We start from the raw sequence: 27,636 nt of genomic DNA, 5'->3' as shown, positions 1-27,636 counted from the left end.
CCTGGAATGATGAGCCCCTTTGGAAAAATGATGTAACGAACTTGAATATGGTGAAACAATCCTAAACAGAGCTCGACAAACCTGAAAAGTGAAGTAAAAGGTAAACGTGACAACGAGTAGAGGGTAAATAAAGAAGATTTAGAAAAATAAACTAGCGTTGACTAACTTAGATGGAAAACTTACCAGTGGCCGTATAGTCCAAAAAATAAACTGGGGTAACTTATTAAATCTGAGAATAGGCGTACTTTATCAAAATTCTCAATCGTTTTTGGAAGGGTAATTTCGTCATATTATCCTCCAGTGGACAACATGGACACCTTTTTTGTCCCATATTTCCTTCCGAAAGGAGTAGTACCATTATTTCCACCCCACACTCACAAACACTTCCTTCCGCCAGTCGAGAAAGACTCCCTCCCCCAGAAACACCTTTTGCTTTCTCTCCACCGAAAAATAAAATTGGATTTTCAAGATCCGATGACTCGATTCAAACATCAGTAACTCTAAAAATTCTTCATCAGATCAGCATCATCCAATCTCTTTCCACACATACACACCAGATCTCAGGTAATTTTTACTAGTTCTTTTCAATTTTTTTCTGATTTTTTTAGGGTTTTTTTCTTCTTTCGATTCTGTAAGTTTTTGTTCGATGATTCTGAATCTTTATGAAAATTTAATTGATGTTTCTTGTGTTTAGAAGGTTAATTAAGTAGATTGTATGAAGAAGTTTAGTTTGATTTTATGATCGGAAAGTGTTTTGGTTAGGGTTTCAACAATCGACATTATTGTGTTTATATCCTGATAGTAAAAATTCCAAGGGGGAAAAGAAATGGTAAACTGTGTTCTAGTTTAAGGATTTTTGCTTCGTTTTAGAGTAATTTTAGTTCTGGTTAGTAACGAGGTTATCAGTAGTCAATAATCTGACATTATTGAGTTATAATTTGTGGGGTTTTCACTAATTTGGTTGCTGGGGTAGGTTAATTTTAGGGGTTTTTTCAGGTGAGGTGTGCCTCTTAGTAGAGGCATCAATGATAGAGAGACTTGTTTTTTAAATGGGGAATTGGGGGTTGTTTGAACCGGTGAAGTGAAAGTGAGACTGTCACATTAGGCAGAGTGGATGATATTAGCATTCTTTGTCATCTTTTTTGGCATTTAACGGTTTAAGTTGGTTGCTAACTGTTAGTACTTAATAAAACTAGGTACCGATGTGGGGTGTGGGGTACTGTATGTTCTGCTATTATTCTATTCTTTAGATAGGAAGGCATGGTATAACTAAGCCGCTAGGCCTGTAGCGGATTCATACTCTACCTTCGTGTTTTGTTGATTATGTTCGCAACGATAGATAAGCTCTGATAGTTTCTTGTATAACTATTATTACTTAAGATTGTTTTTTTCTTTTTGTCTTTGTTTTTTCTGTGCTATGTTCACTAATTTTATTCATGTTTTCTTTATTTTAGGTCCACAGGTTTACCGCATTGAAGTTTCACTGGTCGAAGAAACAGAAAATTTTGTTTAGGATTTATCTTCTAGTTGAATCATTTGGCTGTCGATTGAATGGCTGACAGTTCCTGCATCAAGCGCCTTCAGAAGGAATACAGAGCACTTTGTAAAGTATGTCCCTAAGAAGCAATTAGCCTCTAATTTTTTCTGTTTTTTCTTCTTCTTTTGTTGGTTTCTTGTCCGAGGTTGCTTACCCTTATACAACTATCTAATGATTTTGTAGGAACCAGTTTCCCACATCGTTGCCCGTCCTTCACCAAGTGACATTCTTGAGTGGCGTGAGTTATTTTTGTCTTTGCCAAGTTTCTTGTCTTAACATTATATAGATTGGTTCACCAAGGATTTTGTTAGCTGTATTGTTTACTATGAATGGCTTTCTCAATATTTGCCCTCCTTTTTATTACATCGAATAGAAACTGTAGAAGACTGGAAAGCAAACTCATGGAAGAAGATACTTATTTATGTTTTCATTGTTGTTATCATTCTGTTGCCTGTGATTTCAACATGAGTGTTTCTAGTCACTTGTCTGTGTACCTGGGTCACATCATATGATTTGACTGTAATTTGACACATGTATGTACTCCTGGTTCCAACCGTCTGGATGCAATTTCTTTCTGTTCATGGTGTTCTCTTATTGGTTCCTTCTACTTTGACTTTCTTCAGATTGTTCTGGAGGGAAGTGAAGGCACACCATTTGCGGTACATTAAATGTTTCATTTTGTTAAGAAGAAGATCAGTGTTACATTTCAATTTTCAATTCTACTTCAGGATCCTTCGTTGGTCACTAGCTCATTGATATGGATGACCCTTGAGCTTTATCCACATCTATCATCCTGAGTTTTCTTTTTAATTTCATCAAAATAGGGGATTCTACCAGGGAAGATTAAGTTTCCTCCGGAATACCCATTCAAACCACCAGGCATCAGGTATTATGGTACCCCATCACTCTTCTACCTGTCTTGTTTATTATGTTACTTTTACTGGTATTTCCTATATCTGGAGACGACTTGGTTCTGTTTGCAACTAATAATCCTTCAGCTGGATGAACACCGAACGGACGTTTTATCACTCAAAGAAATATGCTTGTCCAGGTGACTGTAAGTTATTCTTTAATCGAAGTGTTTCTTTTTGTATCTCATAGTGCTTGGTGGTCTAGACTTGAGTGCTGATCTACATAGCACTTCTTTCCCTTCTTTTTCAGTCATCCAGAGAGTTGGGAACCCAATGTGGTCCGTCAAGGTATGCATTCACAACTATGAGCTTTTCTGTAATGTCCTAGTCTTATATCATGCTTTGGTGTTTGAAGCAAGTACTATCACCATTCTACTTCGCGAACTAATTTGTTTAGTATCATTGATGCAGTATGCTCACAGGACTTCTGTCATTCATGGTGAGTTCATACCTGCTTATAATTTATTGCTTTTTGTATCACAAGGGTCATTTTAATCAGGGTTACAATACGGGCTCTTTTTCAAATTTCGAAGAAAAGAAAAATTCCCAAATATGTGTTTTTGTCCGTTCCGAAATTTGAATGCGCCTTGGTTATCTTAGTGATTTTAAGAGAATTTCGTATGGATTGAGTGGAAACTTATTGGCTTACAATCTGAACCACAGCAACAATATCATTGAAATTGATGGCCAGGACTAAGTTGATAAACATTCAATAAAACTATAAAAGCTACATTTATTGGTTTGGGGAATCAGAAGGTTTGCTTTATATGCTGGAATTTTGACTAATCTAAAAACTTAGGGTGTTTTAAGAGGAATGTCGTTTGCTGCACCTGAATATTAACTTACGTGAACTTATAGTAGAAATGTTTGGAAAAATTTATGTGTATGAGTATGAAGATTGGAAATAACAAGAAAGTGCAATTTTTTTATCATGAATAAGAAAATAATATGATTATTGATGAAGTCGAGTTTTAGGCTTTCGATCCAGTGGATATAAGTGTTATTTTGTTCGGTTATGATTTGGTGTTTGGGCAACGTTGAAACTTTAATATGGTAGTTTGTCTATCTACTAGTTTGAATATTGTAAGGCCAATTATAACTTAACAAAATGACATTTTTATCCACCAGAAATGGAACCTAAAACCTTGATTTGATCAATAACCATATTTTCTTCTTCGTAGTAGGTAATTGCACTTTCTTCTCTTGCCAATATTAATGATCATACACATTGAATTTCCCAAACATGTCTTATACGAGATCACGTAAGTTAATATTCGGTGTAGCAAACGCCTATCCTTCTTGATCACCCAGTGTCTACTGGATTGTCGAAATTCCTACATGACAGAGCAAACCTTCTGATTTTCAAGATAATAAATGTTACTTTCACCGAGAAATTTAACAATTGACAATGCTGACACGTGGTTTTGACGTTGTTGTTGTTGTTCATATTGTAAGCATGTAAGTTTCAACACTTAATGCAATACACAGAATTTGAAAAGCTTTTGTTAGTTCAGAAATCTGATTACTTGCACTATTAAATTAAGCAACCTATAAGTTCCCTGTCAATGTCAAAGAACAGAGTCATAAGAGCATTTTGTTTATCTCAAATGCAGATGGATAACAGTCCCACCACTGGAAGTGTCTCAACTACTGCAGCTGAGAAGCAGAGACTTGCAAAGGCTTCTCTTGCTTTTAATTGTAAAAGGTATGTTTCTGAGACAGGGTTTTCCTATCACTTTCTTCATGTTGTATAGTATTTGATGGACCTTTAAACCGTTTTACATTCTGTCCATACCATGAGCGCTCAACTCCACTTAAAGGAACTAATACCATGGGTGGGAATTGGGCCTAAATCAAAGGCTTGGATATATGGAGAAGATTTTAATCTATGCATGTCGGGTCAATCCTTCACTGAGTATGTAATGCATTTCATAAACTGCCCACATAAAACTTTTGGCTATCTTGTGTAAGGAAAAAATCCCTATTAATTAAAATCAAGTAAATCTTTCAAACCCGAAAACGTTGAACTATTACCTGGTAGAATGACTGAAAAAACGACATGGGTGTAAATCTGTTCCTGGTATTGTAGAGCAATAATAGTACCTTTATTAGCATCATCTTACAGGCACTGTCCCTGTAACTCAACAGTAGGCCCTGTCCCTATACTTAAACAATATTCATATTATTCCTAGTAGTTAATGAATTTTATTCTCCCTAATGGAATGACAGCCCGGTATTCCGGAAAATGTTCCCTGACTACATTGAGAAGTACAACCAGCAGCAGCTTGCAGAGCAATCAGTTACCAACCAGTCATTACCAGCCCAAAAGGGTGATGATTCGTCGCCACTTCTTGCGGTACCAGCAGGCAGGAATGGAACAGTATTGGAAGAAGGTCAAGTTAACGGTGAAATTCGAAATGAAGCAGTGAAAAACAACAAAAAGGGATCCAAGAACTTCCCCGTCTGGTTGCTGTTTGTGCTTTTCTCTATATTTGGAGCTGTGATGGCCTTGCCTCTTCTTCAACCTTGATAATCTTGTGGCGAAGAAAATCTTTTTTTATAGAAGGTAGTCTGTTGGTTTGTTAGACATGGAAAACCAGCAAACTTTTGTATAGGTGTGATGAGGGGTAAAAGCAAAGGGAGTTGAAGGGGTTTGTTTTCAGTTGTTGTCGAACTCACAGCTAAATGGGGGCAATAAATAGCAGGAATGGTCATGCCAAAGTAGCCCATTGCAGCTGTGTGTTGACGTATGGAAAACAAAACAATGTGTTAAGTGTTATTCTAGCTGTTACTTAGGCCATCTAAGTTTCAAAACATGAAAACACTTTTTTCTGGTGATGTCGTATATATACCTATAGTTTCTCTTTGGGTTTTTCATTTCCTCAGTGTGTTGAACTAGTTCTGTTTAGGTCATTAAACCGTGTCAACCCGAAATAAGTTTTTGGTTCTTTTTTGTTTGTTCTTATTATGTTAATATATCCAGGTAGTGTGTTATGCATCCCTCAGCCACCAGCACCACAAGTTGTAGTTTTATCACTTTATGTTTTTTAACAAGTCAATGGAATGTCGCTTCTACTTTCGGTTATGGGAACAAAGACTTGGTATAGTTTACTCATTTGGGAATCCCTTGGAAGCTTACCACCCAAATAATGACTTTTTAGGTGCAAATGAGCCTCCTGCTCAGATCACAGGTCAATGACCGACTGTGACGGGTCTTGCTCGAAATGTAAAGGGGAAAATTTATGCTTGCGCGCTGCTTAAACAAGCTGCATGACAACATAATTATCATGGCGTTTTTAGGGGCCACCCCAAAGGATTTAGGGGCCATCAATTTATACCTAGCCAAAAACTCTAGTTAAGGGGTTGAAGTTACATAAATGCCCTTCTGGTAAAACTGTATAAAAACCAAATCAAAAACAATTCTACTCATTTCAACTCTTCTTCTTCCAGTTTCATATTATCTTCCGATTGTGGAAGAAAAAAAAAATTTCCTCGTTCAACCGAAACATCGCCGTGAATCGTAAAATCAAAACATCGTCGATTCGATTATAAAACAATGGAAAAAGAAATGAAACCCACAGACCTAGAACCAAAAATGTTGCTCGGGGTATTGATCCAAACATTGGAATTTTAGCAAGAAATAAAGAAATTCTTGCTGAAAATGAAGAAGAACGCGAAGAACGCGAAGAAGAAGTACCCGGCAATGTAGTCGGTGGTGGTGGTTCCGAGACTCAAACACTTCGTCAACTTCAAATGGCCCCAATTAGGTAAGAATCTATCATTTTTGGGGTTTATTTCGCTTTAATTCGTCGAATCGAGAAAAACTTTTCTAGGGTTTTCGGTTATTTATCCAGATTCGGACGATATGCATGCTCATTTACTTCCGAATGTAGTCGTGTTCTTCATTTTTCAAGAACATCGACAGTATTCGGGAGAAAGATTTGATGATTATCTGCCGAATATTGGTGGCCATATCTTCCTGGATACAAACTGCTAATAATCGGTAGTTTAATGAATTTTTTGGCTACCGAATATATTTAAGTAGACACAAAGTATTCGGAAGAACACTCACTACCGAATGTATATATTGAAAAAATCTCAAAATTTCTGATATAGGAAAAATACCATTTTGGGGCCAGTATTTATTCGGAAGACAATATAATGTTTTATACCTCCGATTGTGTAGGATAAAATTTTAGAGTTTCTGAACTCCAGTTGATGAATATTCGGTTGTAAACGTGTTTAGTTATATTCCGATTTTTTATCATTCGGAAAACATATGTGTCTTCTTACTTCCGAATTTGTACATTCGGGTTATAGATGTGCACTTTGTCTTCCGATTGTGTAGGATGAAAAATTTACAGCTTCTGAACTCCAATTGATGTATATTCGGTTGCAAATATGTTTAGTTAGCTTCCGATTGTTTTGTATTCGGGAACAATATGTGTCTTCTTACGTCCGAATGTGTACATTCGGGTTATATTTCCATACTTTGTCTTCCGATTGTATAGTTTGTAAATATTGTTCCTTTCTTTGTTGTTTAGACAAAGTCGAGAAGGGAGGAAGAAAGTGACAGCTAGTGCTAGGAGGGAAAGAAGTGCCAAAGATAATTCAGGTGCTCAACAAAGCGAACAAGAACAAAGCAGTCAACAAGGAGTGCAACCAACTTTTGAACAACAAGGCAGTGAACAAGGGGTGCGACCAAGTGTTGAACAAGCCGCTCAACAAAGTGCAGGACCAAGTGTTGAACCAGTTGATCCAGTGGCAAGAGTAGAAGAAGAAGGACAACCAAGTGGTACCCAAAAAGCCAAAAAAGGAAAAGATGTTGTAAGGAAGGATATTGCTAACAAAGCATCACATCTTGTCCCTCAGCACTTGAAGAAGAAGGGTATTCCAGCAGGAACAATCCTTGGACTACCAGCGGATGGAGGAAAATTGCTATTTGGATACAAAGACTCATGGGCCAGAGAAATATATGAAACCGAGGTAATAAAATTACTATTTTTTATTAATGTATTGTCTATGTGTTATATCGTAATACTTGTATTAAGGATTTTTTTATGTACTTTAATAGGATCATCAAGATGCCTTCCGTCTACTCAAACCTACCGCCGCACCAACAAAAATGCTTGCGTGGCCTTTATCCGGTGAATGTGAAAGGTTCAAGACAATTGTTGCCAACTCGGGGTTATCTAATGCCGCCGAGAATTCATTGTTGGAACATGATCGTGTGGCCATATCGGCGTTCGTGGAGAGAATGTATCCTGAGACCGATACTTTCCATATGCCATTTGGGGAGATGACGATCACCCCGGATGATGTTGTGCAGATTCTTAACCTTCCCGACCAAGGCACAACTGTGAAGTTTAACTACACAAAGAAGTTAAGTTGGGCGCAACTTTATTCTCTAACTAACAAGTGCTTAGGTTGGGATGAAGAGACAACAACAACAGAGTTTAGGAGGCATGCAAGTTACAGAACAAGATAGATCAACATTACAGCTTTGATGAATATGTTTCGAGGCACCTTGGAGAAGGAAAAGAATGGAACGTTAACTGATGAGCAAGTGAACCACGCTGCCACCGCATATCTCCTTTGTGTATTGGGATGTGTCATATTCCCCAATACTTCTGGCAACCGGATCGACGCCAACCTTATACAACTTTTGGATCCTCTCCATGAAGTCGGTGACTATTCTTGGGGCACGGCATGCCTAGCATTCTTGATGGAAGAGTTGAGAAAGGCTTCGAGGCTAGGAACCTGCCAAGTTGCCGGGAATGTGGCTCTATTGCAGGTTTTTTCTTTAACTCTATAACTCACTCTATAGTTATTCAGTAAACAATACATATGATGCATATCCATAACTCCAAATGACGCATATTCGGTAGGAAATTATCCATCTCGTTTCCCGAATGTTGGTTATTCGGTGGTTAGGTACTTACTTTGTTTTCCGATTATATTCAATCGGAAATATTCTTTTGATATTAGAACCGAATATACAAGCCAGAAAAGCTATAGGTTACTGAACTCCAAATGACGCATATTCGGTAGGAATTGATCCATCTTATTTTCCGAATGTTGGTTATTCGGTGGCTGGGTACTTAATTGTTTTCCCGATTATATATAATCGGAAATATGTTTTTGATATTACTACCGAATATACAGGCCAGAAAAACTATAGGTTACTGAACTCCAAATGACGCATATTCGGTAGGAAATGATCCATATATATTTCCGATTGTTGGGTATTCGGTGGATAGCTACTCAGTTTTATCTCCGATTATATATAATCGGAAATTATGTTTGGAAATTACTACCGAATATACACAATCTATTTACTAAAACTTGGTTTCTTATGTATATAGGCATGGATCTATGACCACTTCCCTATCCTGAAGTTGGCCGGAGAGAACCCGGGGTGGTGCAAAGGTACTCCTAGAGGAACAAAGTATATATTTGAAGACAACCGTTCTAGGACAAAGGAGCAGCAGTTGATTCGCATGAGGGAGATTTTGGACCAATTGAAGGCCTCGGACGTATGCTTTGATCCATACAAGGAAGATCGAGTCAGTGGGCATATAAATGTTCGGTCGGACTTGTCCCTTTATTTTGGACCATTGTGGCACCCCACAGGATATGTGATGTATAACCCCTCTAGGGTGATGCGACAACACGGGTATATACAACATCAACCTCTGGAGAAAATGGGGGATTACTACAAATTGGAGTTGGAGTTGTGTTCTTCTAGTGGTGACAATCTCACGATTGTTCACACAGGCCCACCTACTGTTCTTGATAACTGGGATAAGAGTGACTTCATTATCGACACTGGTAGACGAACCACCGAGGTGATGAAAATTCTCCAGACTATATGAGTTGGTATAACAAGGTATCACATCCTTTGGTTATCCGTGAAATCAAATCCAACACTACTGCGGCGGGTTCAAGTTATAATTGTATCATCAAAGACAAACCAGCTGGTTATGATAGACTGGTGCGTGTTCTTATATTTTTGTTCATTTTATATTATTCCTATAAATCTTAGGTAATTACCGTTTGATGTTATGTCATTACGTATAAAAAACAGGTGAATAGGTTCAAGCGTGTTTCCAAAATGTTAACTGCATGCTGAAGAGCGGAGATCCCATGCCAGCTGAGAAGATCAAAGAGGCTAGAGATCTAGTTGATAATATGGATAACGAAGATTATGCTGCCCAGTTTGGGGAGAAAGTCACGAAGAGGCATCAGCCCAAGGTGGCAGTATCAAAGACGGGTAAAAGAACTCGAGCTTCATCGAGCGCTGAAGCTGCTCCAACTGAAGTGCTCCAACTGAAGGTGCTCAAACCCGTGGTCGTGCAGGACTGGGAGGTAGTCACGGTCGTAAAGTAAAGAAGAGCAGATAAATGACAATGATTTTTGTTGTACATTCGGAAATTTGTTTGGGTAACTAAGTTAGACAAGTTCAAATGACAATGATTTGTGTGGTATATTCGGAAGTGTTGGTAACTAATTTAACGTCCGATTATTTCAAAGACAAAATTTGAAAAGTATAAGTTTTTCCAAATTCTGATTTTTGGGCCATCGTACATTCGGAACTTTACAAAAAACCTATCCTCCGAATATCACAAGTTCAAAACAAACCACGCCATGGCTCCAGGTGGTTCCAAGGGCCAATATTGAAGGTTAGACATCCCATATTCGGAAGTGTTGGTAACTAATTTAACGTCCGATTATTTCAAAGACAAAATTTGAAAAGTATAAGTTTTTCCAAATTCTGATTTTTGGGCCATCGTACATTCGGAACTTTACAAAAAACCTATCCTCCGAATATCACAAGTTCAAAACAAACCACGCCATGGCTCCAGGTGGTTCCAAGGGCCCATATATAAGGTTAGACATCCCATATTCGGAAGTTTTGGTAACTAATTTAACGTCCGATTATTTCAAAGACAAAATTTGAAAAGTATAAGTTTTTCCAAATTCTGATTTTTGGGCCATCGTACATTCGGAACTTTACAAAAAACCTATCCTCCGAATATCACAAGTTCAAAACAAACCACGCCATGGCTCCTGGTGGTTCCAAGGGCCAATATTGAAGGTTAGACAGCCCATATTCAGAAGTTTTGGTAACTAATTTAACTTCCGATTATTTCAAAGACAAAATTTGAAAAGTATAAGTTTTTCCAAATTCTGATTTTTGGGCCATCGTACATTCGGAACTTTACAAAAAACCTATCCTCCGAATATCACAAGTTCCAAACAAACCACGCCATGGCTCCAGGTGGTTCCAAGGGCCAATATTGAAGGTTAGACAGCCCATATTCGGAAGTTTTGGTAACTAATTTAACTTCCGATTATTTCAAAGACAAAATTTGAAAAGTATAAGTTTTTCCAAATTCTGATTTTTGGGCCATCGTACATTCGGAACTTTACAAAAAACCTATCCTCCGAATATCACAAGTTCAAAACAAACCACGCCATGGCTCCAGGTGGTTCCAAGGGCCAATATTGAAGGTTAGACAACCCATATTCGGAAGTGTTGGTAACTAATTTAACGTCCGATTATTTCAAAGACAAAATTTGAAAAGTATAAGTTTTTCCAAATTCTGATTTTTGGGCCATCGTACATTCGGAACTTTACAAAAAACCTATCCTCCGAATATCACAAGTTCAAAAAAAACCACGTCATGGATCCAGGTGGTTCCAAGGGCCAATATCGAAGGTTAGACAGCCCATATTCGGAAGTTTTGGTAACTAATTTAACTTCCGATTATTTCAAAGACAAAATTTGAAAAGTATAAGTTTTTCCAAATTCTGATTTTTGGGCCATCGTACATTCGGAACTTTACAAAAAACCTATCCTCCGAATATCACAAGTTCAAAACAAACCACGCCATGGCTCCAGGTGGTTCCAAGGGCCAATATTGAAGGTTAGACAACCCATATTCGGAAGTGTTGGTAACTAATTTAACGTCCGATTATTTCAAAGACAAAATTTGAAAAGTATAAGTTTTTTGAAATTCTGATTTTTGGGCCATCGTACATTCAGAACTTTACAAAAAACCTATCCTCCGAATATCACAAGTTCACAACAAACCACGCCATGGCTCCAGGTGGTTCCAAGGGCCAATATTAAAGGTTAGACAACCCATATTCGGAAGTGTTGGTAACTAATTTAACGTCCGATTATTTCAAAGACAAAATTTGAAAAGTATAAGTTTTTCCAAATTCTGATTTTTGGGCCATCATACATTCGGAACTTTATAAAAAACCTATCCTCCGAATATTACAAGTTCAAAAAAAACCACGCCATGGCTCCAGGTGGTTCCAAGGGCCAATATTGAAGGTTAGACATCCCATATTCGGAAGTTTTGGTAACTAATTTAACGTCCGATTATTTCAAAGACAAAATTTGAAAAGTATAAGTTTTCCAAATTCTGATTTTTGGGCCATCGTACATTCGGAACTTTACAAAAACATTATCCTCCGAATATTACAAGTTAAAAAAAAACTGTTTCCTGGAACCAAACAACACCATAATCGGAAAGTAAGTTGACTCATAAAATAACCGAATATTATAATCGGTAGGTTGTTTAACAAAATAATCTACCGATTTCGTATAATCGGCTAGTTTTTATATTAATAATACTCCGATTACATCCATTACATAAAGTTCAAACGGCCTTAACCTTACAATTTCGTCAAAAGCACCTAAATCCATACTCTTAATTGACCATAAAAGTATTAAAACAAATCATAACTTCCAGTGACCATAGAAATTTTTCCTCTTGATTTTGTAGCATTCTTCATGTTCAAATCGTTTCCCGTAGAGGTCCACATACCGGCGATCCGCAAGATTTCTCTGAAATTACGAATGAGTAACAAGTTAGTACTAACTTTTGTTAATGTGAGTTGGAGTTATAGAGATACTTACTCGTTTTTCATACGTCCACCAAGGAAAAGCGTTCCTAACAAACCGTTCCTCATCTTCAAGTTTGTCAATCTCCTTATCGAGCGCATTCTTTCTCATCTTAATGTCATTGGATGATCTTCGAATTCGATTACCATCTAAGGCCTCAAATACCATTAAGATACGGTTCCATATCTTCTCTTCGGATTCCGATTTGTGGAGCTTGTGAACACGATCATGAGTAGTTACCACAACCCACGCTCTATAAATAGCACAATCTTCTTCTTCGGCAAAAGCAATATCCATGTTTTTTGTTATGAAAATTAAAACTGAAGAGAGGAAAGAGTTTGGTGCAATTGGGGTGATAGATATGAGTTTCTTTATATAGGTTTAGGGTCCAACGACTCTTTTTGTTTTTTCCAAAAACTCCAACGGCTAATTTGACGAAAGTTGAATGTGGAGAAACCAATAATCGGTAGGTATTGTATTTAGCATATCTACCGGTTATGGTAGCTTTCAAAATTTGAATTTGCGGCAACTTATAATCGGTAGGTTTTGTAATATATTTAACTCCCGATTAACGCTGAATCCAAAACACGAACCAAGAAATACTGCACCGACTACAATCGAAATTCTGGCAAATATTTTGGCCTCCGATTGCATTCGGAGGGTAACAATGTTATCATATCCTCCGAATATACAAGGGTAATTTCGCCATTACGAATTACGCGAGATAAGGGCTGGCTACATTTTCTCTTTGGGTGACCTTTTTTGTTTTATTGTTGGCCCCTAAATCCTTTTGAGTGTCCCCTAAAAACGCGTTTATAATTATGGCACAACGCAAAAAATTTTAGGCACCATCATGGAAACTTAATATCTATGTTATTTTTATTACACCAACCAATTGTGTTAAAGTCAGTGACCGGGCCAGCCTTTTCAACTGATTAGGTACTGACTTTGGTATAGTCTATTCTCTTCTCTTCTTGTTTATATTATGGATAGTGAAGTTCACCGTCACACATTCTATACTCTGTACTTAAGTTATTATACCGGATTCCCCCGGTAGGTGTAATAGAGTCATGGAATAGTCTATAAATAGGTCTTGTTACAAGCGAAGAAATGTACAAAATTACAAGAAAAACATATATCCAAAGACTAACTGCAACAACATATACTGGTATTGTGACGATCGAGTAAGTACAACGAATTTACAGTGCTCTGTGTGAGTTCAATGCTAGTTTCCTTTGTTTGTACATGCTTCTGCAAGTTAGTTATTCAATCTCTGACAAAATTTTCTTGTTGTTTTCTGAATTGCTAAAGGCAAAGAGGCATCATGATTGGAAATGGTGTTGTTGGTATTCTCTCCGAGTCTAGAAACAAGTGGGAAAGAAGGGCTCCATTAACTCCGTCACAATGTGCTCGTCTTTTACATGGACACACCGAGGAATCTGGTGTGACACGTATTATCGTTCAATCGTCTACTAAACGTATTCATCACGATGCGTTGTATGAAGATGTTGGTTGTGAGATTTCGGAAAATCTCACAGAATGTGGTCTTATTCTGGGGATTGAACAGACAGAGGTATAACCCATGAACCATGAACACCTACTCTCTCCTTAGTCTTCCAATTCATCTGAGATTTTTTTACTTATAAGCTATGGTCTTAATGTACTGTTATGCAGCTGGAGATGATTCTTCCAAATAAGGCATATGCGTTGTTCTCGCATACTCATAAGGCGGAAATAGAAAACATGCCTTTGTTGGATAAAGTATGTGATCTTATAATTACCAAGTCACCTTCTCTTGTTAACTTGTAATCATTTCATGTTACTAGCAATCATTTCTTAGTAATTTCGTATCTATTTCTCATTGAATTATATATGTCTTTAGATTTTAGCGGAGAAGGCATCTTTGTTTGACTATGAGCTCATAGCTGGAGATCACGGCAAAAGGTTGCATGGGTTAGGAAAATTTGCTGGTAGAGCTGGAGTTATCGACTTCTTACATGGTTTAGGAATTCGTAAGTAAATTACAAACCTCCTGTAACATGTTATATACGTCTTATTCGCCTCGAATCTTTATGCATGTTATTCGATTTCATTTCAGGATATCTTAGCATGGGATATTCAACACCTTTCCTCTCACTTGGTGCATCTTACATGTATACATCTCTTGCTGCTGCTAAGGCTGCAGTTAGTTTTTTGGGTGAAGAGATAGCAACGCACGGGTTGCCATCTGAAATATGTCCGCTAGTTTTTGTATTCACTGGGGATGGCAATGGTATGACATTACTGTTCTTCTGGTCTTCTTTTGATTAAATTTCATTCTGAAAAATCTTATGAGCATTCTTTGGCCCACGTTTTTCAGTTTTTAGTGACTCGGTTTGCTGTTGCAGTTTGTCAGGGTGCACAGGAGATATTCAAGTTACTTCCTCATACATTTGTGGATCCTCTCAGACTATCCGAGATCTCTCAGGGTGGCGATGTTGCACGTAACACAAGTATATCAAAGAGAGTCCATCAAGTGTATGGATGTGTTGTAACTTCACGAGACATGGTCGAACACAAGGACCCGACCAGAACTTTCGATAAAGTATGTTTGCTATTCTCAAACAAAAAACTTCTCCCATTTCTAGATTTCTTCTTCTTGCGTTGGAACGAAGTTTAGAGAGTATTCCGTAATTAGATAATCAATATCTTCACCTTGTATCCACTGTCAGGCTGACTATTATGCACATCCCGAAGATTACAACCCCATTTTCCATGGAAAGATAGCTCCATATGCTTCTGTGATTGGTAAGTCATTTGGTTGCATGTACATTCTTGTAGTTTTATCATGCTCTATTTAATCTGGAACTTTAATGTGCATAACAGTTAACTGCGTGTATTGGGAGAAACGATTTCCACGATTGTTAAGTACTAAGCAACTTCGAGAACTAAAAATTCATTCGCCTTGCAAAAACCAAATAGAGAGGCCTTTCTTCAGGTACCATAAAAAATTCATTCGCCTTGCAAAAACCAAACAAAGCTTAATGAATTAGCATCAATTTTTGTTGCATCTGCCAATAATATGGTTGAACATGCTTTTTTAGGTATGATCCAGTTTCTAATTCATACCATAAGGACTTGGAAGGAAAAGGTGTCATATGTCTAGCAATCGACATTCTTCCAACAGCATTCGCAAAAGAGGTAATCCTTGTATAGTTTCTTCAGCTTGAACAGTGCTGTTCCGTTTCTGTATATACTTCTGCAAATTTAAGGATGTTGTGACATCACTCTCTTGTTTTTCTTGTTTCAATGAAGTATTCTGAACATTTCGGAGATATTCTCTCGGAATTTATTGGCAACTTGGCTTCTGCGAAAGATGTTTCAGAACTGCCTTCCCACTTAAGAAGAGCATGCATTGCTAGTGAAGGAGATCTTACTTCCTTGTATGAATATATCCCTCGTATGCGAAAATCTGATCAACTAGCTGATATATGTTGGGAAAATCTTGGATTCAGCCTCGTACCAACAGACCAAATGTACATGTCTAAGCATTCAGCTGGGGGTAACTTCTCCAAAGGAGGATTACGAGCCTACGGGAACATTGAGTTGAGTCCAGCATCTGGAGTTTTAAACTATGGGCAGGGATTATTTGAAGGTTTGAAGGCATATAGAAAAGAAGATGGTTCGATTGTTCTATTTCGGCCCATGGAAAATGCATCAAGAATGGTTCAAGGTGCTGAGAGGATGTCCATGCCCTCTCCTACTGTTGAACAATTTGTGGAGGCTGTGAAGCTTACAGTGCTGGCCAATAAGCGCTGGATTCCGCCTGTAGGTAAAGGCTCATTATACATTCGGCCACTGGTCATTGGTAGCGGAGCAGTTCTTGGCGTTGCACCAGCTCCCGAGTACACATTTCTCATTTATGTGTCACCGGTTGGGAATTACTTCAAGGGGCTTTTGGCACCGATAAATTTGGTGGTCGAGAGCGATTTCCATCGTGCAACTCCTGGTGGAACTGGAGGTGTAAAAACTATAGGGAACTATGCTGCAGTCATGAAAGCACAATCTGCAGCTAAAGCGAAAGGTTACTCCGATGTTTTATATTTGGATTCTGTTCACAATAAGTATCTGGAGGAGGCCTCTTCTTCTAATATATTTCTTGTTAAGGGTAACACAATATCTACTCCAGCAATCAATGGGACAATTCTACCTGGCATTACGCGTAAAAGTATAATTGAGGTTGCCCGTATACATGGTTACGAGGTTGAGGAGCGACTTATCTCAGTAGATGAATTACCTGAGGCTGATGAAGTCTTCTGTACCGGAACGGCAGTGGTAGTGTCTCCAGTGGGTAGCATAACTTACCTCGGCAAAAAGATTTCATATGGTGGGGAAAGCGGAGGAGTTGGTGCTGTTTCTCGACAACTCTATTCATCTCTTACAAATTTACAAATGGGACTTACAGAAGACAAGCTGGGTTGGACTGTCGAGTTATAATGTTGCCACAGTAGCAAATTGCAGTTGTATGTCAGCGGAAGTAACCGAAACACAGCTGCATAATCTACTATCAGGAGAGCAACCAAACCATTGGATCATGAACACTACTTTCTTAAGTTTATGTGCATTTCTTAAGTTTGCACTAATGTATTAGCAAGCAGTCAATACACGCACCATTATTCACATCTAACTCCTTTAAAATCCTATGCTCCTTAGGCTCCACGTTGAACGGTGACCGTCACCCTCTCACAGAATTGTTCCGTTCCACTTTTTCTCAAATTACGTGAATTTAACAGTGAATACCGGTTTTTATGAAAAAAAAAAGAAAAACTAAAAAAAAGTCTTCACGAAACAAAAAGAAAAAGGGTTATAAACAGATGTACCCCAGTTTTTATACCCGACTTAATAATGTACCCCCGTTTTTTTCCCATTTACAAATATACTCCTGTTGGATGTTTTCCATCCAAAATCGTGAGAAAAGTCAATTTCTCGGTCAGATTTCCAATTTATCATTGACCGAGACGAGAAGTTGATGCCACGTAATTTTTTTCCGATATGAGAAAATGATGCCACGTATTAAGTCGACGTGTCACATACACGGGACACAATCTGTGTGATGGAAATCTCGTAGAAAATCAACGGCTCAGATCGTTTAGTTCCTTTACTTTCTCCGCCAACACGTGTGGGAAAAGTGGACAGATATAGACGGGAAAAGAAGAGAAATCTCGTCATTATCTTCTTCTTCCCTCTTTCTTCCCTCTTCCCCTCTCTGTTTCTCTCTGAAATCGTTTCTCAGAAGAACCCTAAATCAAACCCATCCAAAGGAACCCTAAGATCGTTTCTCTGAAAAGAAGATGATGAAGTTAAGACGGGTAAAGAAGAAGGAGAAGAAGAAGAAACCAGGTATTGAAAGGTTAGTGATTATTGGTTTTCTGTTTTTTAGGGTTTCGATTTTATTGATTTTATGGGTTTATTCTTGATGTATGTGTACGAATAAATAATGAGTTTCTTCTTATTTGTTTGATTTCAGTAACAAATAAGTAGGTTTATGTATTTTTGGTTCTAGGGTTTTATGTTCTTAGGATTTTGTTTATTTCTGAAGTAATCCATGATAGGGTATAGGATTTCGATTGCAGGGTTAAATTGATGTTAGGGTTAAAATTATTTGTAGGGTTAAATTGATGTTTGGGGTTAAATTCATGTTAGGGTTAAGCTTAATTTGCAGGATTAAGAATAAGCTTGAGAATGAATGAATCCATAAACACCCAAATAAGATTAATCAGTTCTGCTGAATATTGTGGAATTTGTTGGGTGTTTGATGGTGGTAAGTAGATGGCAGAGAATAGGATTGCACTAAACTGCAGATTCATTCTGAAAATTCCTTTTACTTCTTTGCAATTGGTTGTTTGATGTGCACCATGAAAATGTGAGTTTTCAAAGAAATGGAGACACCATGTACTCCTGTTTTTTTGCCACCATGAGAGTATGTACCCCCAGTGGCTAGATGCCGGGGTTTTGAAAATCTTTTCTTGTTTCTATTCAATATGTTTTGGGTTTGTTTCATTTCAAGTTGACTTGAGTGTTGTGCATATGTCTGAACTTCATAATGCAGAAATGCTTTCTGGCATAAGTTGATACTGTCAGATGCATATGTCTGGTGTAATAATCAGAGTTGTTTAGATGAACTTGATTGATTGTTGAACTTGATTAGTATGTGTTTCTTTATTAGTATGTTTGAACTAAAGGTGAACTTGATTGATTATTGAAATGGCATATTACATTCCCTCTGTATTTGTATATGTTTTTTTATTAGTATGTTTGAACTAATTCTATGTCTGTCCATTTGGTGTAGACATGAAGTTAAGGTTGAAGTCAAGTATCCTGAGAGAGACATAAAGGTGAAGGTCATCAATACTGTGATGAGGTTTGAATTCAAAAGCTTGGCTAGAGCAGATATGAGTCTTGTTCAATTGAAGGAGCAGATATGAGTCTTGTGCTGGAGGACCAGTTGGAGGAAATCCTAAGGAATTCAAGCCTAGAACATGTGTTGATGGCACAAAGAAGACAGTAGTTGAAGCTCCACCAAAGAGAAAGTACAAAGCTAGAGCTTAACCAACAACAACATATTCTGCAAAATCCACAGGTTTCAATAGAAAGGCAGGTGATGTATCTTGTTCTCAACCAGCTTTCAGTCAGCACAACAACCATGCAGGATCTGTGAGCAACAAAGTTACCTTTATAGCTCCAGACCCAGAAGGAAGGAAGAAAGCAAAGAAGTATATGAAGCTTTAGATGTGTCTTTTCTCTTTTATGTTTATGTGTTTATGATGTAATGTTAAGACAAGACAATTTATGGAATGTAATGTTAAGACAAGACAATGCAGAGAATTTAGTCTTTATTAATCTATTGCAGTTACATTTGCAGATTTTTCTTGAATTCCTTACATATTTCATGTACCTTTCCCTTGAGTGTTTCTTTGTTTCTATAACTATTGCATCTGAAGCCCATCTAAATGCTTCACAGTGTTTTAGATCTCAATAGATCCCTCACACCATTACAAGGTACATGTTTGCACCTTGAATAAACCCAAGGACAACCTTTGGTTTCATGATCATCTTCAATGTCACACATGAAACACATGATTTTGCTGCTGATTTCACCCGTTTTAGATCTGAAACAGTCACCAAAAAATAGAGAAAGTAGAGATATATAGGAGAGAAAGATGGTTAGTGTCCAGTAAGAGAAGATGTATATATATAGAAGAGAATTTTTTTTGACCGTTTAAATGTGGGACCAGCCACGTGTATACAACTTACGTGGAAGAATAGACGAGTTGGACAGTGTACACAGCTTACTTGACAAGTGAGTTAGATGATTTAACTGCTGACATGGAGGTTAACTTTCCGTTAGCCGTCAAAACAGGAATACATCTTCAAAAAAACAGGGATACATCTGTATACGCTCAAAAAAACAGGGGTACATCTGTATTTCACCCAAAGAAAAACAAAACAACAGGGAAGAAAAAACATTACGACCTAATTATATTTTCTTCTTCTCTCTGTTCTTCATATCCGTTATTAAGTTTCTCTGTAGGGTTTTCTTTTTTGAGTTTCATTCTTCAAGGTGTCTACCAGCTCCGCTCATCTTCCAAGTTCTCTTTCTGAATCCACATCCAAACCCTCATCAAGGTTGCTCCTCAACCCTAGATTAAACATTAGACCTCTGTGATTAAATCCAAATCAAGGTTCTGTTGATCCTTAAACGAAATCAAATTTATTTGTTTTTCTAATTTCCATGGTTCTATTATTAGTTTACTGTGATTTTAATTTTGTAATCATTATCGGAACTGGTGTTGGTTATCTCTGATTCGGAGAAAGATTCCTCTTTTATTAGTTATTTTGGGCTTCAATTGATTTGATGTTGACTACCTCTAACTTTTGAATTTTGGGTTTTGTAGGTTTGATTTACAGGATATATATTTGGCTGAGCTGAAATTAGGTTTGGCAAAATAGGGACGCACAGATTGTTACCGGAATTAATAAATTAGGTTTTGTAAGTGATTCTATGCTTTTTGTGTTGTTTTGGCTGCGGCTTGATTTTATAATTTAGGGGGCGAATCTGATTCAGTTGATAACACTACTCTAATCTCATAACCCTCATAACCCTGTTTGTTTCGATTTTGAAGCCATCCAACCTATAATCTAAACAGTATTCTTTACATAAAAATTCAAATCTTCTTACATGATTGTTCTTTTTGTTGTTGAAATCTAAATATTGGGTTTGCTTCCAGATGATAAAGTCTGTTACGAGTTGAATTCAATTGGATTTGAATCTATAATGGCCAGCAAGCCTCTGTCTTCACCAGTGCACCTTTCATAGAAATTGCCAACTAGGTATTTTCATCCCTTCTACCTGTTCCACAAATTCTTTTATGAGAATCACATGATTTATATTGACTTTTCCTAGATTGATCAGTTTCCTTGCTTCTTTCTTTGTGGAATCCGTTAGCATATATTTTTCATTGTGTGTGTTTACAATAATTTCTTTTTGATTAACTGCCTAAGGGGACACCTCAATCTATACAACCGGGTATGCTGCTGTCATACTATGTTGTTGTCATACTATATTTGTGATCGTTTTGTTGAATAGGCGTGGGATCGTGTCGATTTTTGCATGCTAGCAGTAATTGTTGTGCTAAGCCCTTAGCAAATAATTTTGTTTATGAAGCTTAGCAATATTACTACGGAATGATAGAAGATTCTGGCAGTATGGTCTGATGTAACACCTACACAACCTTCTTTTTTTTTTTTTTTGTAAATCAATGCACACAAACATCATGTTTTAGCCGCAGCTACCTTTCTAAGACTTCCATAACTGTTTTAGCTCCATTCACTTCACTGCAGTTACAAGGAAAAGCTCTGCTCGAGAATATGTGAATTGAAGGATTAATCAAAGGACTAGAAGTGAAAAGGGTGACAAGACTATGTTCCTATGACTGGAAGTGAATGGAGTACAGTTCCCTATAGATGCTTACGTCCTTGTAGACACTGTTGTTAAAGCTGATAATGGAGCCAGGTTCTTCAATTATATCAGACATCCTCATAAAAATGTATCAGACAATAAGTCGATACCATACATGGCTTCCTTCTCATCAGGAGGTCTAATTGGTCTTGAGCTTAAATTTTTCATTGAACTATTTAGCAGTTATGAACTACTTTTCAATTATCCCTCTCATTGTTGCTATTGATTTGCAGCCAATGGCTCTAATGGATTATGTTTTTCAATTGCAAGGTGATATTGCAAATGCTTGAACAGCTGGTAAGTCAATTGTTTTCTTTCTGCACTGTTAAATATGGTGTTTCATAATTGCTGAATACTACAACCAACACCACTTTTGAGACTTAGAAAAACACATGTGAGCCACCGACAAATCTTTTGGAATGTTTGAATCTTTTGGTTCTCTTTCTATGGAGATTGCGAATCCATCTGAACTGATTTGTTCCTTTGTGGTTTATAGTAAGATGTTGGCAGGGTGTCTTTGTTGAATGTGACCTCAGTATGAGAGCGAGCAAGGTGGTAGGGATGATATTCTTAGAAGAGGAAGGGAATATAGTTGATCTAGAAGTAGAAGCAAGGTGGTAGGGATGATATTCTTAGAAGAGGAAGGGAATATAGTTGATCTAGAAGTAGAAGTCCAGTGCATCGAAGAAGTAGACCGAGTCCGGATAATGGACTGGAAAACAGTAAAGTTTATGACAGATAAGGGACCATCGAGCAACACCATGGACGATATACCACTCGGTCACCAATTTGCTGCTAATTCAAATGGTTGTTCACCAATTCGTCGCTCACCTGTTTGTCGTGCCCGTTCCCCATAGAAAATTCAAACGTTGATCGATTCCCAGCAGGATGCTCTCATTTATTCCCATTCCCAGCGGTAGTAGGCTTTTTTATGCTTATTTTTGTTGATTCAATTAAGCTTCCATTATGGGTTTTTAAGATTCTAAATCCTAATTAATTTTTGTTCTGCCTTTTGTGTTTTCGGTGAAGTTTTTGTTTCAGGGTTTTAGGAAGAAAACCATAATCAGAAAAATGATGAGGAGGAATAGAAGAAAAGGGTATATAAACAGACACCCTAGAATACTAATTCAATTTTTATCCATTATCCCAACACTTTGAGTCTTCTCTGCTGTTTTTTTTCCTTATAGTCGTGAGTAACACCTAAACCATTAGCTTAACAATATATTAGATCTTCAAACACGTTGTTCTTTTCGTATCTTAAAGTGGGAAATGTTTTTCATTCACAGATGTTGGACGGGTTCTGATGTATAACTCTGGCGGGTGTTGCGACAGAATACTTTTTATTTGGATACTCGGAAGGTGGCTTATCTTATATTTACCAGGTTGGCTGAATTTTTTTTAGACTTGAGTTCCATTCTTATGAGGGCTTGCCGTAATGACACAAATATTGACATTACGAAACATATACCACTCCATAGTTGCTGGAGGATTCAAGTGAAATTAAAGGATTTATTTTTCTTTGCCCACTTTGCTTACAAGCACTACGAGGGTGTTTGATTTCTATTTTATTACTTTTAATGTAACAGTTGGATAACTTGCTTAAAACCCTGCGGTTTATACAGAAGAAAGCAAATTCACAGAACAATTCTACTTTTGCGTCGGCATGAAAGAGTTACATTGGAACTTGCAAAAGTTATGTCACGTGAACCCACATTTTGTAGATTAATTTATTAATGAATGAGAATTTATTGGGTTTGTGGTTTTTGTGAATTGAAGAAGTGAAGCAAAAATGTTTGAATCAGCAAGATGGAAAAGTGATTAGAACAAGACTAAAATTGTCTTTAGATTACAGTTTCGAGCTACTGAGGTATATATCATTGTTACTCCAATTCTTTCTTTTTTTATTGTTTATCAAATCTAAAATGTGTTTGTCTTGATTTCGCTGAACCTAAAGGTGAATCTACAGATAATTTCCTTAACTTCGATTTTGAAGAATCATACAAAGTTAAGTGCCAAATCAGGTTTGGGTGTATAGCATATTAGAGAGATGAAACAGGCTAGATAAGTTGAAAATGTTGTGTGATTATTCTATTTTCTTACATTGTTGTGTGCTTGAATGATAAACTTGATTGAGGACTTTGGTGCACACAACAGGTAACCACTTTACCGAAATCTAGAAAACCTGATTATCTATGTAAGAAGTGCCTATGTTAGACTGAAAAACTTTCAGGTTTTAGATGGTATTGTATAGCAAAAAGTATACCCATTTTGGCCATTCATCTCATTTCTTATTCATAGAGAAAAATAAAAATAAAAAGATTATGCAACAGATTTCTCAAACCCGTTGCATGTGTGTTTAAGATGTATGTGACGGGGTAACAACTGGGTACATGGGTTGCTGTTGTAAATAGAAACTATAAGCATTCTAGGATTGAATGGTTGGTAGTTCTGCTTCTTGGAGATAAATCCTGTATAAGGTCGACAGGGGCGGAAGGTGGAAAAGATAAAATACATTCCGTATTGCATACAATTCCAAAGTCAATTTGGAAATTTAATTGATGCGACGATGTTTTTATGGATTTATGTGTGGGTGTGATACAATTGTATGATGGTATGTTGTTATGGATTTATATTGTTATCCCGCTGGACTAAATTGCAGGCACAAGGATAAAACCTTACAAAGTCACAAGTGATGAAAATGTAGCAACGGCTAAACACAACCATATTTATTTTCTGTCTTTTTCCGAACCTCTCAGGTCTTGCTCAGTATTTGTCACTCCCCGACTCTTAGCGTTCAAACTGATTTCGTAAACAAATCGAAGCCAATATGAAATTTCTTCTGATTGAAATTAATAGTGGCGCCTAATACATAATTCTATGTTGTTTTCCACAGGAAAGTTCACCCTTTCATTGAAATAAGCTACCAGACTATATATACTTCTGTATTGACATTCCGGAAGTTCAGAAATGATGATAGTGTATTCGGATTATGTTACCCTACTGTGCAGAAAAGGAAAAACCCCCATGTCCATTATCGGACCCGTGCCGGGTTGTTTTCTTCCATATCCTTGCATGCATTTTGTTTTCGTATATCCTTCCATACCAATATAATTACGAAGGTCTATTTATCTGCATTCCTAAGGAAAATAACTTGCTTATTGTCACAGAAATACAACACTGAATTTGTATTATCATGTTTGGCTATTATAGGAGTATGATTTTTCTGACTAGGGGTTTTGGTTTTCCATGGAATTCTTTTGCACGATTGGTCTTTGGACCTTGGAGGCATGTTGCTTCACACACGTGAAAACATTTACTAATAATTGCGTGTAACAGGTACTTGCAGAGAAAATAATAAACGGTGTATTTGAGTGGTTTTGCCGCGAAGTTGATTGAAATGTATGGACGCCTTTGAGACTAACGACGAGGGAGGCGAAATCGAACCACATCAAACCAAATCAAAAATGCATAGCAAATTAAAAAATATACTTAAAAGAAAAAGATTCCCGATGCATTCCAAAAGATACAATATATAGTATATTATACATTTAATTTTCATTGATACTTAGTAAGACAACACCCAAATAATCCAACTGATAGTTTAGAATGGATTCAATTTAACCTTTTCCTTTCGTAAATCAAAAATGCATCGGATAAGTGACGGGGCGAGGTGGACCCGAACCACACCAAATTAAAAATGCACCGCGACGGGGCGGGGCGAAGCCGAGATATATCAAATTAAAAATGCACCGCGACGGGGCGAAGCCGAGATATACCAAATTAAAAATGCATAGCGGGACAGGGCGAAACCCCACGACACCAAATCAAAAGTGCACGACGGGGCGAGGCTAAGCCATATCACACCAAACCAAGAATATGGTTAAAAGAGAAAAAATGATGGTGGATGATTTTGGGATCCGCCCGGTGCGTAGCACGGGGATAAAATCTAGTATTAACTAAAATTACTTCAGTTTATAGAAAAGAGATACTATAAACTTAAAAATAGGCCAAATTGGAAAAGTCATAGTACCAGGAACCGAGGGAGTATAAAGTTGATAAACAAAAAATAAATAAAAAATCGAACTGAATATCTTCTTTTAATTCAAGCATTCCCGGATGTAACTAAAACTACTCCCATTAAGATACTACTTAATCAAACAATATTTCACTAACAACTAAGGATTTATACTAGACCTGAAATAAAAAGAAGCACAAGGACCTGCTCTAACCACAGAATATAAGAGGAACAAGTGTGCTCTAGTTGCAGGGGAGCCGCTGCGAAGCTTGCACTCTGAGTTGATCCAATGTATGGACTTGCGCATTATGTCGATTGCTGCACAACAGTAAAAACATCCAACAAATGAATTTATGAATTTGGTCGAAGGCAGTTCAGCTACCTTCCAGATGATGGATCCTGACGAGGTCGTCCTTGTTTTTTTAACTTAACCATGTTGAATAGTCTGGACAGGCAATAAAGTGTCGAAGAAAGGTGTAATAGAATAGTTACCAGACTTACCACCAGAAGTACCAGTTGGTTCCAACAAAATCTCAAACGATTTTTCATAAAATTTCTTCTCTCTTCGATCATAATAATGGAGAAATTCAGAACGATATTGGTCACCGTGACGATATCCCCTTAAGATCTTCATGACTACTAGGCTTGTACCAGTAATGGCTTTAAAAGTTAATTTATGTATTTTATCCCAGCCAAAAGGCAGTTGCATTGTTTCTTTAATCCAACCGTCTGTAGCACTACTGACTTCATCGACAATGTAAATCCATATATTTAGAATGTCATCTTCTTCTCTCACCAATATAGCCAAGTGTCCGTCAACCTCTACCAATTCATGAACCAATTTTTTTTTTTTCCATTTAAGCTCCATGGATCCACGACCATAAAGCTCCAGAGATCAAGGATAAACTTTGGGATTTTTATCGATCTAAATGTCTCAGTTCCAAAATCAAACACCATTACACCACATTGACTTCGCAGTTTCTTGCTAGGCATCCAATAAATCGAACCACACACATGAACAGAATTTTTCTTAATTGCAGTGTTAGGTGGAACTTGGCCAGTCTTTTTCCATGTGTTCTTGCCTACTGTAAAGACCCCGCAAACCAATTCACGGCGAAGAATAGATTCACGTACAATAATCTCAATTATGCACAATACTTTGTGTTGATTGGTAGCCGGATCTATTCCAAATCCAAACATATATTTGTAAGAGCTTTGCACACTCTTTCCACGACAGCCTTTCAGTTTTAGTCCAAAAAGCTTTCTGAATGCTGCACTTGTTACTGTGTCGATCCATTCTGTTTTCTCTCGGGTGCTATGATTATAAATAAGAAGAGAAGAATGCTGAATAGCACCACCACCACCACCACCCTTGACAAAACAAACCAAACCATTCACAGGTTCAAGCATTAACATTGGTTTCTCATTAAGATTCACATTATTACTAGTTACAACAGCAGCAGCAGCAGTGTATGATGATTCATGATCTAGACTACCCTCAAACGTTAAACCTTTCCGATTGAACGAAAACCTCTTAATTGGTATAAGTTCATTAACTTGGCGTGTAGGATAAATGAGAAAGGTATGTTCATGAAGTAAACGTGTTTTCGACCATGTAAAGTGCAAATCGATAAAGCGATTGTCATGTTTGATCAAATACCTCCAGTGTTTACATACTAACTTCAGTTTAATTAGCAACTCTACAGGTAATCTAATTAAAACGTTAAACATCAAATCATTATTACCCTCATAAAAGAAGCATTGCTCCGTCGTATTGATATTACTTCTGCTGATGCTGCCCCTCTGCTCTTCTAATCTTCTTCGTCTCAGTGCATCTGCTAGATTTATCATTTTTTTTCTTCCTGATCTGAAGATCACTCTTTTGATTGGCGAGGGATTATACTTTGGAGTTTGGAACTTGAGAGCATGAGAATAACAACGTAGACGAAGTGTTTGATAAAAGTACTAAAGGAAAGAAGTAGAAATATGAGAGAGAGTCGGAGTCTCACTCCAGGCAAAAGACCCGGCTACAGTTGTGTGACGTAATATATACTGGTTTTGACAAAGTCAAAATTTTAAAGATGTATGTTCCTCAATTGCACGTTAGTAATTAAGGGTGCACGGGAACTGAGCCGGACCGTCCCGAAACCGGTGGAACCGTACCTGCTTTTGTACCGAACCGAGGAGTAGTAGTTATGTACGAGTAATTCTAACCATTGGATTTAGGAGTAGTAGTTATGTACGAGTCTGTGATGG

The 27,636-nt window shown here is 37.4% G+C and overlaps 3 protein-coding genes and 2 long non-coding RNA genes across 8 annotated transcripts; 4 read left to right on the top strand and 1 right to left on the bottom strand.

The window, feature by feature from the left end:
- Positions 1–363: 363 nt before the first annotated feature.
- LOC113340147 lies at positions 364–1,909 on the top strand. The gene is made up of 3 exons (XR_003355352.1): positions 364–564; positions 1,455–1,608; positions 1,721–1,909. It is a non-coding gene; the product is annotated as an uncharacterized LOC113340147 (long non-coding RNA).
- Positions 1,910–2,576: 667 nt separating this feature from the next.
- Positions 2,577–5,405, top strand: LOC113339590 (ubiquitin-conjugating enzyme E2 34-like). Its single transcript, XM_026584831.1, has 5 exons — positions 2,577–2,594; positions 2,699–2,736; positions 2,860–2,887; positions 4,062–4,153; positions 4,678–5,405. The coding sequence occupies exons 1-5, from the start codon at positions 2,577–2,579 to the stop codon at positions 4,976–4,978; spliced, it is 477 nt and encodes a 158-aa protein (XP_026440616.1). The 3' UTR covers positions 4,979–5,405.
- An 8,228-nt stretch (positions 5,406–13,633) lies between these two features.
- On the top strand, positions 13,634–16,843 carry LOC113339287 (alpha-aminoadipic semialdehyde synthase-like). Its single transcript, XM_026584585.1, has 9 exons — positions 13,634–13,940; positions 14,042–14,128; positions 14,250–14,379; positions 14,466–14,639; positions 14,755–14,951; positions 15,079–15,154; positions 15,233–15,344; positions 15,451–15,547; positions 15,662–16,843. Exons 1-9 carry the CDS (start codon positions 13,692–13,694, stop codon positions 16,841–16,843), a joined length of 2,304 nt encoding a protein of 767 aa, XP_026440370.1. The 5' UTR covers positions 13,634–13,691.
- Positions 16,844–19,869: 3,026 nt separating this feature from the next.
- LOC113339741 lies at positions 19,870–24,595 on the top strand. Of its 4 annotated transcripts, none has more exons than XR_003355106.1 (9): positions 19,870–20,032; positions 20,302–20,396; positions 20,635–20,737; positions 21,248–21,662; positions 21,862–22,281; positions 22,395–22,462; positions 22,652–22,747; positions 22,952–23,232; positions 24,259–24,595. It is a non-coding gene; the product is annotated as an uncharacterized LOC113339741 (long non-coding RNA). The 4 variants fall into 4 exon arrangements; XR_003355108.1 differs by lacking the exon at positions 24,259–24,595 and having other exon boundaries at positions 21,248–21,419; positions 21,599–21,662; positions 22,952–23,302; XR_003355107.1 differs by lacking the exon at positions 24,259–24,595 and having other exon boundaries at positions 21,248–21,502; positions 21,599–21,662; positions 22,952–23,302.
- Positions 24,596–25,414: 819 nt separating this feature from the next.
- LOC113339247 lies at positions 25,415–27,332 on the bottom strand. Its single transcript, XM_026584548.1, has 2 exons — positions 25,882–27,332; positions 25,415–25,698 (listed from the first exon to the last, which is right to left on the bottom strand). Exons 1-2 carry the CDS (start codon positions 26,246–26,248, stop codon positions 25,541–25,543), a joined length of 525 nt encoding a protein of 174 aa, XP_026440333.1. The 5' UTR covers positions 26,249–27,332; the 3' UTR covers positions 25,415–25,540.
- Positions 27,333–27,636: the final 304 nt, after the last annotated feature.

The sequence above is a fragment of the Papaver somniferum genome, unplaced genomic scaffold (genome assembly GCF_003573695.1).
Source record: "Papaver somniferum cultivar HN1 unplaced genomic scaffold, ASM357369v1 unplaced-scaffold_21, whole genome shotgun sequence".
NCBI classification, from domain to species: Eukaryota; Viridiplantae; Streptophyta; class Magnoliopsida; order Ranunculales; family Papaveraceae; genus Papaver; species Papaver somniferum.
Note: the sequence above shows the minus strand (reverse complement) of the source record. Positions and strands in the feature narration are given on the sequence as shown.

Coding starts and splice junctions, on each gene's coding strand:
- LOC113339590 (XM_026584831.1), top strand. Junction 2,737..2,859: donor ACCCAATGTGGTCCGTCAAG/GTATGCATTCAC, acceptor TCATTGATGCAG/TATGCTCACAGGACTTCTGT. Junction 2,888..4,061: donor CAGGACTTCTGTCATTCATG/GTGAGTTCATAC, acceptor TCTCAAATGCAG/ATGGATAACAGTCCCACCAC.
- LOC113339287 (XM_026584585.1), top strand. CDS start 13,692: ATGATTGGAAATGGTGTTGTTGGTATTCTCTCCGAGTCTAGAAACAAG. Junction 13,941..14,041: donor TGGGGATTGAACAGACAGAG/GTATAACCCATG, acceptor ACTGTTATGCAG/CTGGAGATGATTCTTCCAAA. Junction 14,129..14,249: donor ACATGCCTTTGTTGGATAAA/GTATGTGATCTT, acceptor ATATGTCTTTAG/ATTTTAGCGGAGAAGGCATC.
- LOC113339247 (XM_026584548.1), bottom strand. CDS start 26,248: ATGGAGCTTAAATGGAAAAAAAAAAAATTGGTTCATGAATTGGTAGAG. Junction 25,699..25,881: donor ACCAACTGGTACTTCTGGTG/GTAAGTCTGGTA, acceptor ACTGTTGTGCAG/CAATCGACATAATGCGCAAG.